The 17158-nt window shown below is 40.3% G+C and overlaps 1 protein-coding gene across 1 annotated transcript; it reads left to right on the top strand.

Moving 5' to 3' along the window:
- The first annotated feature begins 495 nt into the window (after positions 1 to 495).
- Positions 496 to 10871, top strand: LOC138045115 (homeobox protein CDX-2-like). The gene is made up of 2 exons (XM_068891513.1): positions 496 to 887; positions 9706 to 10871. The coding sequence occupies exons 1-2, from the start codon at positions 635 to 637 to the stop codon at positions 10143 to 10145; spliced, it is 693 nt and encodes a 230-aa protein (XP_068747614.1). The 5' UTR covers positions 496 to 634; the 3' UTR covers positions 10146 to 10871.
- The last annotated feature ends 6287 nt before the right edge of the window (positions 10872 to 17158 follow it).

Genomic DNA, 17158 nt, shown 5'->3' on the forward strand with positions numbered 1-17158 from the left:
TTGTTATCGAGCAATACTTACGATCCAAATTAGATTACACGGCTTGGGAATTTGTGAACGTAAAATGTGCTTGGATTTGATTGCCGTCAGCTGAAGATCAGAAGTGATTCTTCAACACCTAAATATGATACTCATAAAATATGACCCTTTGAAAACATGAATAAAGAGGTTTTTATGTGATTGATATAAGCCAGAGAAAACAAAGCTGTCGATTGATTAGTCAGGGCGGGTCCAGATGGCGAAAGAACCGATTTACAAACTACAGACCCCGAGGGGTGGCAGTCTTTGAGTGCACAACGCCAGTAATTAACACCTTTTTGATGTAATGGATCACGAAAACTTCCTTTTCCAAGAAGTGAACGCAATAAAAAGTAAATTTCATGCAATTTGTGTAGCGCGTGTTAACTTCAACAAGCTTGTCAAATCCGGTTATCGAGTCAGCGTTCAAAATTCTCGTGACACAATAATAAAAGACTTTAATATCCTCAAGCAGACGTTGATGCTAGAGATAAGAGCTATTTGTTGCCAATCTTGCTAGGGTTTTATCTTGTAATATGGGAGGTCTGTAAGTAGAGTTATATACTGACGGAGTTGCAATAGCACACCAGAGTTTCGAGGATCTGTCGAGAACAGAATGCTTAGCTCACCCCACTTGTTGTACTGCAACTGCGTTTCGGTGCCCGTGTTGCACTGTTCCGATGCTTATGCACCATGGTATTGTCCACTTCCTACCACAGCATCCGAATACGGGACGTGTTTGGACAACGCGCCCACACACAGAGAGCTGAACAACGTACATGGCGAACCTAGCGCCGAAGAATGCACCACTAGTCGAAGACTCAAGTTTGGAATTGAAAATATACTTTATGGGAGACCATCGCGAACGGGTAAGTGGCTTGAGCAGGGGTAAATACAACGCGTTGATAGTAAAATAACAAAATCCGCCGTTAACGGTCATACTTGGCGTTCGAATTGACTGTTCAATGATTTTCCCGAAAGATTCTCTCTTTCATGCCTTCAGATAGAGATTCACAAATGACTCAAGATCATTTCTCAAACAATTGACTGATCAGCGCATTTTGATGTTATAACCGTTATTATAATAAAAGCACATTCCACTGTTTTTCCTAGTCATTGTAGTCTTTCATGCGAACAATTCGCCGTCTTTCCGATGGATCATGTAAGTTAACGGTCATCTGAATTTTTGGGGAGGTCGATGGAACCCATCGGTATTCGTACGAAAAATGTGGGATGATAGTGGAATGTGAAACCAGCTCTTAGAAGAGAAAAACACCTCTTAATTTACAGACATGTTTCCTCAGTTGATAAATTGCTTGCGCGATTGTTAACCGCTTGAACAGTTTGCGGTTTGTGTAATCTCGAGTCAGCATTCGCGATCAACTTGATTTGTTTTTCTTATCCTTTAACGAAACCCATAACTTTGTTGAGATAAGATAACTTACGTTTACCATTTGTGCGGTAATGTTCTTCTCACTGTTTTTGATCTTTGGTCAGAGCTGTGGATTTCCAGCTCGTTTCGTTGTACGAGTGAGCTAGCAGGAAGTGTGAGGAACTGTGGTCAAGGTCCGTTACATGACTTCGACCTTGTTGACTAACCCTGCTAATGGAGCGCTCAGTACTTCATTTCATAACTTCCGAGAAAAAGAACATTATCATCAAGGACAATGAAGTCGTGACAAAAAGCCTCCGTAAAACATCATTGTTGATCTCAAGAACCTGCTAGTCGCGACGCTTTAAAGCAACTACAGAACGTACGAGGCGCGCGAGTCGCAAGTGTTAATTGCTTTAGTAGCTGACAAATAATAGGGTTGAAATGTCAGATTGAAAACCTGCGGAGGCGTTCAATAACCAAACGATGTTTGCACTCTTGCCGTTTAAGTAGCCTTGAAGGAACATACCGGAACAAATAACGATGATCGACGTTCTTCATCACCGACACTCGTGAGTCTTTATCTGTTAACTTCGTAGGAGTCACTTTTTTTGCTGTGTTAAACCCTTACTGTTCGGAGGACATTTAACTTCGATTTTGTGTATATCTTGAACTGAAAACTACTCTTGAATGTACCGACGATTAAGGATCACACAGAAATTGTAATCCATGGACTATGCATAAAGAAGAAGGTTTGAAGAATGCTTGCATGGGATGGGGGCTCGCAAAGCTTGGAAAAAGGTCATGACGGAATTGCTAGGTGAGTTTTTTAACTAAAACCCATCTGGAAACAGAATTTGACGTTAAAATAATCCTTCAGTCTCACTAATTAACATTTCTGGAAGCTGACTTTTTTTCGGGATACCTTCGCTCTGTTTCGCCTGCCCTCCAACCGTGTTTATATCCATTGATTTGATCTATTATTGCTTCACGTTTTTCTGACGACATGAAGTCACTCTTTCTGAGTTTGATTAGATGTAGTACAAATCAAGTAATTTTTCATTAATTTAGGGTTGCATTCGCAATCTGCTAGCAATGTTAACCGGGATAATCTCCATTTCTCGTGTACTTGTTTGTGTTAGCAATTTCCGAAAGACGGAAGAACGTCTTCAGATAACCTAGAAATGCCCACGAAAGCAGGTTGATATTCCTCCCTAAAGCAATGCAGCGAATTTCTACGAGACACCTTTTGCAGTCTCCTTAAAACTTTGATCTTGCTTTGGATTTTTTCAGATTTGCTTCTGCACGCAACTGAAACTGTGAACGCTAGCAATCTGCCAACCACTGGCAAGAACATTCTTGTTTTTCGTCACTGTTTTCAGTTTCACACTCAACGAAATTAAAACGACTTCCCCAACTTAAGCTCTCATTTCTTTTGGTTTCTTTTGAGTTACGACCCCAACAACGAACAAAACGTCATGGTAACCAATTCAATTTCGCGTGATCCAGTGCTAAACCCAAACAAAAGGGTAGGAGCGCTGACAAATAGTGCCAAGAAGGAGATCTAAGTACAGACATGTACCTTTCCGAAAAGTTACCCTGTTTCTAACTTGTAAATAAACTTGAAACAACTTGCGATTTTTCTCGTACGATTCAAAGGCATTTTGGCACCTCATAAATTATCATATTGCGGTTTTGCTGTGTAAACAAGACTTCATATTTCATAGTCAGTTTGTTTGTCTAGTGATACTCTTATAGTCCTTATAAGTCCCAGTAGGATACGGCGGCTATAGTTAGAGTTCAGTTGTAATATATATTGAGTGACATTTTGTGTAAGACTTCTTCAAAATACGTGCAGCTGGTGTCGGTTTAGTAATATATGGCCAGAAAATGTGTTAATAGCTTTAACATTTTTAAGTGCATTATGACCATAAATCATAAAACAGCATGTATCAAAGAAATTTAATCCGAGAGACAATGTGGGGATTACTTATTTGTAATACTTTTATACTGTTATTCTGTTTATTTTCCTTACGATGCCAGACCACCCGCTATAATTCATGGATTGGCGTTGTGTTGTTTACGATGGTATTTCGCGATATTTGGAGGGGAAGTGATATATTTTTTTTATGGAAATTAACGAAATGGATTGTTGAGTGCCAAAACCCGACGAACAAGAAAACAATTTGGAATACTGTCGATGACATCACTGAAAACGGATTTGTGGCTAAAGTGGTAACCTTTCGACAGTTTTACCTGACAAAAGCAAATCCCAGTCTGACAAAAAAACAGACCATAAATAAAGGAAGATATTGTTCAGTTCATTTCGACTAGGACCATATCTCCTTCAGTTGAATCTAAATAAATATCACATTTTATTTTCATCTGAACCCGGCGGGTGCTTGTGACATGTGAATTTGAGGCTGGTCCTATCGTCATATTATTCTAGTAGCTGTGTTTATCTTTGGCAAAGAGCAAACTACTGAATAAGTCCATGGATTCTCGCCCTCATCAACCCTTGACACTGAAAAGAATCCAAAGTGAAGCCTTAAGCTTATAATTGCGTCTAAGGATAATCTGCCCCAGCTATGCTGCCGATAATTTGAACAAAGTCTAATTAACCACTTTAAAACTGCTGTGAGGACAACCGGAAAGAAACATTGAGAGGGAGGGGAGGGGAGTTTGCTTTTTGGATTGTTGGTCTGAAATGCATGCCGACGTACTTCCAAAACCCTCTGATAAATCCATTGTGCTCTCCGGAGGGGGGGGGGGGGTACTTCCTTGTAAGAGGCTAATGAGGATGTGCCGCTGGATGGAGTCGCATTTTCACGACTGGATTGAATGTAATGGGGTTACGTTTTAAGTAGAGTTACTAGAATGGGGTTACACATTTTCGGGATTTCTAGGATAAGAAAATTCTGGTAAGCAGAGATTAAAAAATAGGAAGATCCGCGGTTAAAAAATAGTTCGTGCTGTTGTTTTAATATTTAACAGTCGGCTCGGTACGGTACGTTTGTAAATATTTACGGCTAGCAAATGTACCAGAATGTTTGAACTGTAGGTGAAAAGTAAAGTGTTCTACATTCAATTTAACAAACGTATCAATTCATTTAAGGATGACCTACTTAAAAGGATTTATAAGCTAGAGGCATAATCAGAAAGTGACTAACTTGGGATAGCGAAAATGACATTTGCTCAAAAGTGACTAAGATGGGGTCTATGATTGGCCACAGAATAGACTATAATGACCAAAAACAGCTTCTTGGCTGCTGTCGACATTTGTATCGCTCTCTGATATTAAACTCTCGTTTCTCATTGCAATTATCCTCGGAGCCTTTACACTGAAAGCAATAAAAGCAAACAAAAGGCAAGAGGCTTCCCTGGCCACATTCCATTCGTCATATATCGTGAATATCTCTGGAACACAATAAATAATTGTGTGTCGAGATAAATTTATGGTCCGTCTTCTTGTTTGCTACTGCAACTCAATAGTAAGCGAAACCATTTTTACGAACTTGACAAGCATTCACTATGGGGTACCTGATAGCAAGAACCAAATTGGTTGTTTGCGTGTAAGAATAATTTGGAATTCAGTTTCGAGTGATTCAAGTGCTGTGAGTGTTCTGTTGTTGTTCACTACGAAAATTGTTTACAGTTTTCATGTTACTTTTTTGTTTATTTATGTGATTTATCTATTTACAGCTGTCTAGATAATAGCGACTTACTAGAAAGAATGCTAAGACAGTGCCCGATAATGAAAACTGGTGCTCCATGACTGTTCTTATCCAATACATTCTTAAAAGATTTAACGATTTTTTCCTTTTTGCCCTCCAGTACCCCCTAAAAAAACGCCAATAGGCTTTAATCAACAAATTTAAAGTGATAAAACAGCATAATCTGCGACCTCTTGGAGTTAAACAAACATAATTTTATGATGCCTGGATTTCGCAAGTTGGATTGCGTAATAAAATGCAAGGTATTGTCTCGCTCACATGGTCAACCTGGCACTCGACCTCTTTGCTGATTTCCCTGGCCACACCCATCTGTGGTTATTGCCGTCTTTGCAAATGTTCCTCGATAGGAGATGCCCTGATAACGAAGTCACGACAACCTTTCTTTTGCTTTAAGAGCTGGTTTAAAATTCATTTGAACACCAAAATGTAACTTTCGCTTTCGTACACTGACGTAGCGATGTATTTCAAATCAGACAGGGAAAATAAAGTTAACAAACGTCAGCATAGGAAAACGATTTATAACCAAGATAAAATGCTCAAGACGGACATCGATTTTTAATTAAATAATGGCAGAATGATGGAATAATGTAAACGATGTACAACGAGCGGTGGTTGGGCCACGCCCATTTTCGACAGGTTCCACTCGTAACCAGTTAAAATTGCGTGTGAAAAGTTATTAAATACGTACTGCAAAGTGATGCTTAACGTAATCCCTTATTCAAATGAAATCTGTTTAAAACATTTCACTGGTAATCGCACAAATCTCAGGTTTTAATTCAGTGCATTGTATGGCATCGGTTGTGTTCACGTTATCAACAGATAGCGTTTTGGAAGCACTTACGCCTAAAAATCATATCATTGAAAAACGAGACTCTCGCACCTTAGTCCTGCATGAAACTTGCATGTCCTGAGCAAGGAAGGCCGTTGAATTGCGCGTTTTTACAAGAGGAGAAAATGAAACTACTGAAGCTTACAAAAATCTCTGCAGTGACGCACAGCGGAGGGGAATTAATGGGTTGGCAAATCTAACCAATGACCGCATTATTTTCTTGAGCCTCTTGTCAAGAAAAAAAGGTCAGGCTTATCTTAAATCTCTCATGGGAAAATAATACAGAATGGTTTTCGCCCCTTGAAATCGATAGCTATTACATGCAACTGAGTTTGCAAATCATGTTTGCGAAATTCTCTCAAGGAGTGCACAAAAGCCTACAAACCGTGCACTACAATATCATGTCCAGCTATTTCGTTAAAACAAAAACAGAAACTGAAAAACAATTCTTTACATATGACCTAATAAATTGCATTGTATCACCCCTGTGTTTGAACAAGGACAACCAGAGATTTTCGAAAAGTCAAGCCTGATAAATGAAGCGACTATTTGATAACAAGCCATTGGGCTCTTGGTCTCTAACGTCATACTTTTCCTCCTTTGGTGCGCAGAAATGAGTTGAGAATATAAGCATGTATGTTGATCTTTAGCTTCCAGAAAGTGCCAAGGTTATCGGGAAATATTTTTTCATACCTAATAGCGTCTTCGTTTGATTAACTTGCAGGGGTCGCAACATGTAGGATCTCAAACAAATCATGCAAGTTCACAGTTAAAACTGTTCTGAGACAAAACTCAGTGAGAACAATCGTTTCCAACTATATCCAGAAGTTTAGATGAAGTTCCCCTGCTCGCGTATACACGAGTCGACCCATACTATCAGTCCGTTGCCGGGGCTGGTCTCGTAAATAATATGAGACGATGGTTTTAAAGTTTAAGGAATGTCTTCTTTGTTCGTTTTAATCCTCGTATTTGTATTGTTTGGTCTTGACCGTAACGAAGTTTGCAGGGAACTTTGCAAACTGGGAATCACACGAGATATAAAATATTGAAATGAGTCGAAAAAACTGGCCACAAAGATATCCTGAATGCTACTGATAAGATAATAAATCGACAAATAATTCCGTGCGATGATCGTAACGTCTCCAGCACAATTAATTACTTCAAGTTGCAGTTTTGAGGACTTTCAGTGGTACATGCATGACCACTTTTTCTTGATTTCCTATGGCTTCTGTAGAGAAGCGAATGCGATTGAGTGTCAGTGACGGCCAAGGACGAAAAGGCGAGGAAAGATCTCTGTTTTTACATCCATAAATGTCAAAGTAATGCTAAGTTAAAACAAAAAAAAATCAAAACAGGCTCACACTTGAGTAAAACTGAAAAATAAGCACGGGAAGGGCATTCCCAGATAGTGACGTTAATTCTGGGGACGTGATCGGTGAAATTCGAGGGACGCCTGTACTCGCATTAGCGTAAGTAACATCACACGGGAGCTGGCATGAAAAAAGCACAAACATTAGAAATCTGGGAAACCTTTTCCCTTTAGCGAGTCTGATCTTTCCTTTATTTCACAAGGTGTAAGATAAGCATCACATATATCAGTGCAGAGACTTTGCTTTAGCCAGTTGGGATTTCCACTGGCCGGCGCTCGCATCGATGAAGATCGCTGGCTGCAGCACTTTTCTTATGGTGGAGGGACATGTTCATTATTTTTCTTTGCTTTTTAAAGGTTTTCAGTATAAAATTGTTAATTTGTATTATCGAGAACTTAGGAGATTGTGAACTCTGGCACTGCTTTCATGCTCTCAACAAAATTAATACTTGAAACTACCATAGTTTTAAGTTGCTAAATGAATTGCAAGTGTCAATTTTTCTCTACATCCGTGTCTAACTTAATTATGCCTTTATCTGCGCGTCACGATCATAAAAGCTTTGCATTTTAAAAGCAATGCCTTCGACCGGGAACCAGTACGATGTTTTGCATCCATCAAGCCTCATCTAGGTAAAGCGATCAATGATACAGAATTCGGCCAGACGCGGCGACAATTTATTAACTCAAATACAGCTAAATCTTCAAGTACTTATAATTATGGCTTTCTTTTGGGCAAGGCTTTGTCTCCAACGATTTTCAACTAAACTCCTCACGTCATCTTTTCTTGAAAACTCGTCAAAAATGACTTTTTAGCGCTGATTAAGAGGTCAGTTATTTACTTCAATCTTTGGAGCCAATTTTTATCGTTACTGGAGCCGGAAACTATTAAAAGATGATGTCATAAAACCACATTGACATGTCACCAGAGGTCGTATGGAGATATGTGTTGTCTTGTGGTTAGCTCAGAACTGTGGCATAGAAATGGGAAGTATTCTCAGACTCATACTAAATTGCTTTGGCGGTTGAAGTCGAAATAAATGGAAAAATTATAGCCTTTGGGTGAGCTGCATTGTGCAGAAATATGATATGAGCCTATCCGAAGCTTGTGCTTTGTGTTTCGTGAGTTCGCGCGGTAAGCTAGGCTTACCTAATCTCGTACACAGATCTCCCACGGTCATACTCACATTTCCAGTGACAGAGTGAGATCTGGGTACGAGAGTAAGGCTTACCTCATCCATGCATGGAACATGTTGTCTGGCCCTCGGCCTCACGAATCCAACTATGATTGGTTCAGCATGCATGGTGCGACTCGATAACAGTGATACAAGAGAGAGAGAGAGAGAGAGAGAGAGAGAGAGAGAGAGAGTAGCTCCAAGAAGGCTTTCCGGGGTCCTCTACGAGAAGACAAGAGATGGAGAGGCTTCAAGGCTTTTCCGCCCTTCGAGCGCAGGACCGGAAGTTAAATTCACGCTCACCTTATATATGTGTACTACTTGAAAGCACTTGCTTTTACCTGAATAGCCTTGGCTCCTAACAACCGTCGCTAAACAAATAACATTTTGAGCACTGACAGGGGAAATTTCTAGTTTGTTATTTTCACCGTGGTCGCTGGACGATTTCCAATTCGGAGTTAAGTGAAGTACCATGAGGTCATAAAGCGCCCCACAGAAGCTATTGTAGTTCTGATTGGCCGGAAGTCAATGTCAAAAAGTATAAGCCGGATGATTCGAATCCTTTGTATTGCATACAATTGTTAAAGACAAGCTGGGATTTTTGTATTAAAACAAGGCCAAATCCAGCTTTGTTTTCCCTTAAAAACTACTTTATTTAGTAAACAGAAATATGAGTGTCGAGCAGCCTGTCAACCCTTTGTTTAAGGCTGAAAGCCAAACTGATCTGGATTGAAAGGTATTTGCTCCCAAAAACGAAGGATTAAGGTGAAAACGAAGTTAAAGATATGCTGTGGAAGGCATTATCTTAAGAGTGTAGAATCAATGACTGGAGGAGCTGTATGCTTGGGCACAGGCGCAAAGCAGTACGGGCCAAAGCAAGCCCGGGGCTGACCGGTGATTAAACCGGGGACCATGCTTCTCCCGCGATTCTTCCGGTCAGCGCTAGCGCAGCAAATAACGACCTCTGGCCAGTTACTAAATACCTGATTCTTCTTCTTCTTCTTCTTCTTATTATTATTATTATTAGCTAGTTTTGTATCATCTTTGTTATAAATTTCCGAGACTGCGCAATCCAGGACTCACTAATTTGGCTTCTCGACGCTGGCCGAAAGAATCGCGATCTCACGCGACAAGAATGACATGAATGTCACCTGCGTGGTATGGTCCACTGTTCACAGTTTTAATGAAATGCCTTCTGCGTTATCTTTCAGACCACATCTCAGTTCATGAGCGATTCCCGTCCAATCAAGAACTTAGTTTCATTGCTCGTCAACCCTTCCCTTCGCCCGTGCGCACTTCCACTCGCCCATGGTGTCGCCCAGTCTTCACGCAATTGCAGCGGAGGGGCCTGGAAAAACGCTTCCAGATAACCAAATACGTGACTAAGAGAGAACGGCTTCAGATAGGCGCCATGTTGGGTTTGAGCGAAACACAGGTGAAAGTTTGGTTTCAGAACAGAAGAACGAAATGGAGGCATGAGGCAGCGAAAAAAGAAGAAAAACAAAAAGAAGAAGCGTTAAAAGAAGCCAAGGAAGTGCAAGAAAAGGAGGAAGTAGCAAATTCAGAAGAAGAGAAAGAGGGAAAAGATGCATTGACAGATTTGTGCTCATCGACGACCAAGGAATCGCCGAAAATACTCAAAAAAGACTGATTCTGTCTCAGTAAATAGCTCGTTTTACGTTATTATGTTAGGATCGAAGGACAATTTAGATTATGTACTCAAGCTCTTAATGAGGCCTTGACTTCTGTTGTTGCCACAGTTTCCTGCTTCAACCGTTTGACGAAAGATACGCACCCAAAGTGAAAGTGTGCAATTTGGTATGAAGAGTTGTTGAAAGTTGTGACGAAGTTGTGTTTTCTGACGTGTACTTCGCGTTTCCCACGCGCGTTTGTGTGAGTGTCGATTTCCTCACGAGCAGCTTCGTGGAACGCCGTGGAATAGACTTGTGTGCTTGCGTTTGATGAGGTTAAACTATCTTATGAATAGATGAGATCGAAGAACTTGCATTATAGCGAGACTAAGAGTAAACATTGTTTTTTAAGAGTGGATGTTCGTATCATAAGTAAATATGAAAGTGGAAGCAAGTTAATATTTCCAAAACCACTTTAAAATGTTGTTATTTCGTATTTATAACACCTGATTTGTCCTGTTGACCACCCGCTACCACACACCACTGCATTTGCGTGATATGCAATCAGCTCGGACGAAAATATGCCAATCAATGTTCTTGACCCTTAGGCGTGGCCTTCAGTTATCGCGAACTGGGATCACATGCAAACAAAAATACCATTATGAAAGGAAATTAGTAATTATTATAGTCCATCATAAGATAAGAAGAAATTAAATGCCTCCTTGCACGGAAGCCTTTGGACTCCACACATTGAACATGTTTTAAAAACTTAGAGTGCTAAAACAAGGAGTCTGAGAAGTCTTGACCAATGTCTTTCTTTCCACTGTTTGAAAGTGCTCGTATTATACAGTGAAACCATTCACCCACAGTTGCTCTAAATTCGTGTCGAAAGTTCTTCATTGGCCGGTAATAACTTTCAAGTTCTTCATAATGTTGCCGACAAATTTTGACACTTGATTGCGTGCCCCGCCATAGCGAAGACTGCTATCGACAGGTGGCTTTTCAGCGGTTAATTCACGCCTTTTGTGGCAGACTGAATATAGGTCCAGAATTTGTGAGTGTGGGAGGTCTGTTAAATTCAAGGAGCCGGTTCATTCGTTACAACTGATCGACGATACCACCGTTAGCGATGATTTATTGCTCCTGTACGTTCTGTGTACCAGCTCAAAACGTAATCCCTCTCTCACACGGCTTTGAATTAGCGTCGGTCTCACATCCTGAGCTGCCGTCATGTGCAAAAGTACCCACTTGGAAGGTCACTCCGACGACATCAACAGAAACTTCAAAAGAGCGCAGCACGCAAAAACAGTGGACAGAATGGATGACGAAGATGGAAGAAAAGCCAAAGCTCCAAGAACCGCTTAAGTTTGGCATTGAAAAAATCCTGTACGGGTCCTCCAATCCAGGTGAGACAATGATGATCTTTTTTCAAAAGGAAGCGGCTTCATGCAACATAGGTCATGATAGGTTCCTGCAAGTTTCGCGAATTCATGCGTTCGGTTTTTCCTGCATCATTTAGACATGTCATTTGTTCTTAGTTTTAGGTATTCCAAACAATGGTTTGAATAGGCTTAATTAATCCCTCGATGGATAGTCGATGTTTTCTTCTAGTCTTAAGGCCCGTCCACACTAATGCGTTTTCGAAAACCTCCGGCTCCCTGGAAACAGATAAGAAGATCTACGTCCACACTAGCATTTTCACATCGTATTCGGCTGTCCACACCAGAGACTGAAAACGGAGATCGAAAGACGTGTTTTTGTCACCAGACTTTCTTTACGACTATTCGATGGAAACTGTGAGGTAGGCATAACATTATAAGATTATAAGCCCCGTTTTCGGAGTCCACACTAGAGCGAAAGACCTCCGCTTTCAAAAGTCTCTACTTTCAAAAGCGTTTTCGAAAACCTCCGTTTCCGTGGAAATCCGTTTTTCATCGTTTCAGTGTGCACGGTTATATATAAAAGAGGGCTTTCGGCATTCGCATGTTAAAATTACACTTTTCTCGGTATGAACGCTGCCTAGGAAATCAATCGCAGATCTTTCCGTTGAGTATAGCTTGAAGAACGAGGCACAAAAAGACCATTAGCCTTCTTCGATAGATGAATTACAGTTCTCGGTTAAAAATGTTTTCTGATGCTATGCTTTACTGTTAAAACTTGCATTTAGACAAACCAGGCCAGGCCAGACACTCATGAATACAGTGAAGAAATCAAATCGAAATTAATCTGGAAATTGTCAGGTAGCGATTGACAACTGATTTCCTTTTCACCCCAGTGTCAGGAGGAGGGAGCTTTCGTTGTTTTCCGAAAAAAAAAACATTAATTCTTTACTGAGCCTTCCAGTTGGTTTCGGTAAGGCAAATAGACTTTAATTTAGTCACTTTCAAGTATGTCCCACTTCCTTTTCGTGTCTTAAGTCTTAATCCACGTCTTGATTACACAATACACTGCTTTCCGATCTAAATTTTCGATATATGAATAACAACTACATTTCCCGCAAGCTCATTGCTCACCGTTAAGTCACCTATTGTCGTTAATGTGCCAACCAGAGATCTCAAGATTGGCTGTCGAAACAAAGTGTCTTTTGTTCTGTGCTTGTCAAGAGAATTGTTTATAAACAGTGAATATCGCTAGCAAACGGGTCAATGTGCTAGTCTGATTTATAATTAAAATTGTTCGAGGCTTGACTTATTAATTTCCGGAATCCTTATCGGAAAGTGTGATAATATCAAATGTAAATCGCGTTAAACAAGACAGCACTGAACAAGACGGAAATAGACCACGGCAGATTTCCACCAGATCACTTACTTTCCTCTTTTTCTCACCCATATTCGTCGCCTGCCTCTCTATTTGTTCTTAGATTCCTGTTTGTTTGTTTTTGTCCTTTCGTTTGGTTGAGTCAAAAGTAATGAGCTACATTTGTTGGTAATTCGGGGACTTTTGACCCATTCGTTCGTGTTTACTGTAATTTTTCGAAACTGACACTGTGTCGTCCGAGCCACGTTGAAGATTTGGAGGGTGCACTGCACCCAGACCGAAGATTCGTGTGTGTTTTCAAAAATTGCACGCGAAAAAGACGCTCTTGTCCAGAAATACAACATGAAGTGTCCCTCTAGGTCTAAGCCTTTGGTTTCTATTTCCAGCAATACGGTAAGGGTGAAGGTTAGCGCTATAAAAGCAGCTGATTATCCTTACTCGAGGTCTGTATTCCGAGACAGGAGTGATGTAGAAATTGGAGCTGAGAAGAGCAGGGGTATCGCAAAGAAGCAGGAGCACATCACACCTGTACTACAAACGCTTCACTGGCTGCCAATCAGAGCCCGAATTGATTTTAAAATTCTACTTATTACATATAAGGCATTAATTAAATACTGAGGCTCCAGACTATATATCTGACATTTTAACAAAAATACAAACCAACGTGCAAACTTCGTTCCGCTGACAAGAACTTGCTAATTGTACCAAGAACCAACTCTAAACATTATGGTGATAGGGCTTTAGTGCAGCAGCCCCTAGACTCTGGAACGCCGGCTTTGCCTCTAAATATTCAGAACTGTCCGGCCTCAGTTAACTCAAGCTTCTCTTAAAACTTATCTTTTCCGTAGATATTTTGATTTGTAATACCTTTTTTTTTCTTTTCTTTTCTTTTTTTTTAACATTTAAATGAGTATCATTATTTTTTTAATTCTGTAAAGCATTGAAAATGCTATATAAATTATTATTATTATTATTATTATTATTATTATTATTAATATTATTATTATTATTATCTGAGTCCACAGCAGAAACAATTCAGTAGGTAGTTTCGTTATGCATTCAAGTCAATTTTTACCTTAAAATACAGAGCAATGATTTTGTTGTCCGCCTGCTTTCTACAACCTCGTTCCCAGGGTCTCTCTTCTCTGCCTTTATTGTCGTTGATGACAATGGAGGCAGAGAAGAGAGACCCTAGGAACGCGGTTGCTACTTTCTATTCTCTTTGAACTGCTGACAAATACCAGTTTCATCCTCTTTAAACGACGACGGCTACGGCAACGACAGCCCCACAAAGCAATAATATCATTGGTTAAAAGAGGAAAAAAGAATCGAGCTTCACGTGAAGCACACATTTTAACGCACTCTGCTTAACACCGGGTGATATCACCAAATTTGTGCAGGTAATCGCATTAGGCCGTGTAAAATTAAGGATTAATATCACGCGTATTTTCAGGGGTTGCAGGAATAGGACGTTTTCAACCAACCTCTAGCGACACCAATAACAATAGAGACATGTACGACTTCTGGTGGACGAACAAATGAAGCTAATGAAAGGTCTTTTGTTTTCGTCCACCAATATGGCGGCGATGACGTCACGTGAAAACCTCCTATTGCCCGCATTTCAGTGTTCAGTTCGCGTCAATGAGCTGTAAAACGAACAAATCAGCTAAATGAAATTTCATTTTTGTACAACAACGCCAAAGCAATGAAACCAACCCTGCTTACAAAAAAAACTTGCTACATGAAAATAATGAAAGTGATTTTGCTCGGGGAAATAAATTACTAGTAAGGGTGCGTTCGATTGACCCTATTCCGCATTCCGTAGAGTGATGATTTTAAACGGTATGTCCGGCGATTTGAAGCAACAAGGATAATAAAGATATGTTTAAAATAGAATTTTAGAAGGTGTTTGACAATCTCAATGGAAATCTCCGTAAAAACGAAGGATTCGTAACTTCTATTCCATGTATTCCTATTCCGGAATACGGTCAATCGAACGCACCCTAAAATTAAGAAAAAATGCCCTGTCTCAGCCAATCAGCATTTACTAATTTTCCCTTCATGTTTCAAAGACAAAGTGAGTAAACAAACGAGGTTAGTTCTCTATTTGTACTCTGAAACTGCTCGTTTCAATACGTCACAAATAGATACTAAAACAAAGAATGACCTACAAAGAGCTACAATGATCTGCAATGACGTGCAATGAGATACAATCAGCTACATTGACCTACAATGACCTACTTAAATGACTTACAATCAAAGTGAAAGACAAAAGAGGATCAGGGTGAAGAGTTTGGTGAGCGCAAAACATCCGTTCTGCGTGTGGTCACGCAACGCTTTTAGTCTATTGAATGACAGCCAAAATTACGACAGCAATCTTTACGGGCGTGGCCATACAGGCAGAAATAAACTGCTAAAAGACCCTTGGGAGGTTTTCCTTTGTTTTAAAGCTTTATTACATCCAATTAGAAATCACTGGTGATCCTTGCAATCGGATTGGCTCTCAGCAGTGCAATTTGTTCCCAAATCGCACTATTTTTTGCTCTAAATCGCACCATCCCTTAGCCAACAAGAATGGAACACTAGAAAAAACAACCGATCGGATTTCAAGGCTTGTTTAAGGTAACCAATCAAATTGCAGGAAAATGTAAGACAAAGAATCCATTGTATTGCAACTTTTGTTCCCAACTGGATCAATGAAATATTGGTACTGACCAGGTACTGACTAAATAGCTGTATTTTAGTGATTAAATAATAATATTGTCGTGTGATTTTTAAATGAATGTAATAAAGTGGTAATTGAACTTCATGTCGTGCAATTTTGGTCAGAAATCATACTTGTGATTTGAAATTGAACTCGCTCGTTCTATTATGATTTCAGACCAAATTGCACTCCATTCAGTTCAATTACCATTATAAAATGAAACGTACAAATATCAAGGCTTTGCTTGGCAACGATAAAGTCTTCATTAGAGCAAGAAAAAAATGAAGAGAAGATTATAAATCAATGTAAATAAGTTATTCTTCCCGCAGTGTGTTGATAGGTTCAGAGTGCACAATGAAAAGTTTCAACTTTAGCCTGCGTAGCTGCCAGTATTGTAGGCGCGCGCGATAAAGTTTTGGCCGCAATAAAGTGGCGGTATTGCAGGCGCGCGGAATTAAGCTTTGGCGGCGGAGCCGCTGGAAGCGAGCGAAGCCGCGAGGAGAATGGGGAGGAGGACTTTGTATTTATCGCGGCTTCGCTGCTCGAGATTAGCCGCTCCACCGCCAAAACTTTATTCCACGCGCCTTCAATACCACCAGCTACGCAGGCTATTTCAACTTGCTCAGCAACGAGGTTTTGATCAGTTCAAAGCGCAGAGTGGAATGTTTTTCACCTTTGTACTGCAGACATGATACAACCAGCTGCAGTGCCCTCAGAGCTGCAAATTATCATTTATTTTAGCTCATTACGGGCATTTGCTCATTTTAGCATACAATGTACCTCATTGTAGGTTATTGTAGATCATTGTAGCTCATTGTAAGTCGTTCTAGCTCATTGTAGGTCATTGTAGGTCATTGTAGATCATTGTAGGTCATTGTAGATCATTGTAGCTCAATGTAGATCATTGTAGCTCATTGTAGATCATTGTAGCTCATTGTAGGTCATTGCTGCTCTTGGGAAGCAGTGTCCGAATTTACCTGATATACACAATTCAGATCAAATAGCCTACTTCGGGAAATACGATAATACTCTTTGTTTGTCCCCCCAAATTTTGACTAAGCATTGTTTTTGTTTTCTCTTGGGACCATTGTTAAGTCCCAAGAGAAACTGGAAACAATGCCTATTCAAAATTTGGGGCGACAAACAAAGAGTATTATGGTACCTTCCGAAGGGGCCTATGGGCCTGGAACCCAGGCGGGAAAAGAGAGAGTCTCTGCCTGGGTTCCAGGCCCATTTTCGGAGCGGGTAAGAGGAAGTCCTGGAACAGGACAAACACAAAATATCTTAATTAGGAAACAAAGAAACACAAACCATTTTAGGGATCAAAAGACCGAGAACAAGCTTGGAAGTAATTTCGGGAACAAGGGAACACAAGCAAATTTTTAAAGGAAACAGGGGAACAAGGACCCTACCCCCTCCTCCAACCCCCACCCCTCCCCCCCCTTTCCTGGTGTAATGAATCATGGGACTTGGAGGTCTGGTGACGAGAAATACGTAGATAAGCGGGTTCGTGTCGGTCGTGTGTGTCAAAAATTGCTGTCATTTTCGTCAAAGATTTAAATATAGTTGTGT

Source organism: Montipora capricornis, chromosome 1 (genome assembly GCF_036669925.1).
Source record: "Montipora capricornis isolate CH-2021 chromosome 1, ASM3666992v2, whole genome shotgun sequence".
Classification (NCBI taxonomy): domain Eukaryota; kingdom Metazoa; phylum Cnidaria; class Anthozoa; order Scleractinia; family Acroporidae; genus Montipora; species Montipora capricornis.

What these genes read in the sequence shown, in the direction of transcription:
- LOC138045115 (XM_068891513.1), top strand. Translation starts at nt 635, where the DNA reads ATGCTTAGCTCACCCCACTTGTTGTACTGCAACTGCGTTTCGGTGCCC. An exon ending in TGGGAGACCATCGCGAACGG is followed by an intron (nt 888 to 9,705) that starts GTAAGTGGCTTG and finishes GTTATCTTTCAG; the next exon opens with ACCACATCTCAGTTCATGAG.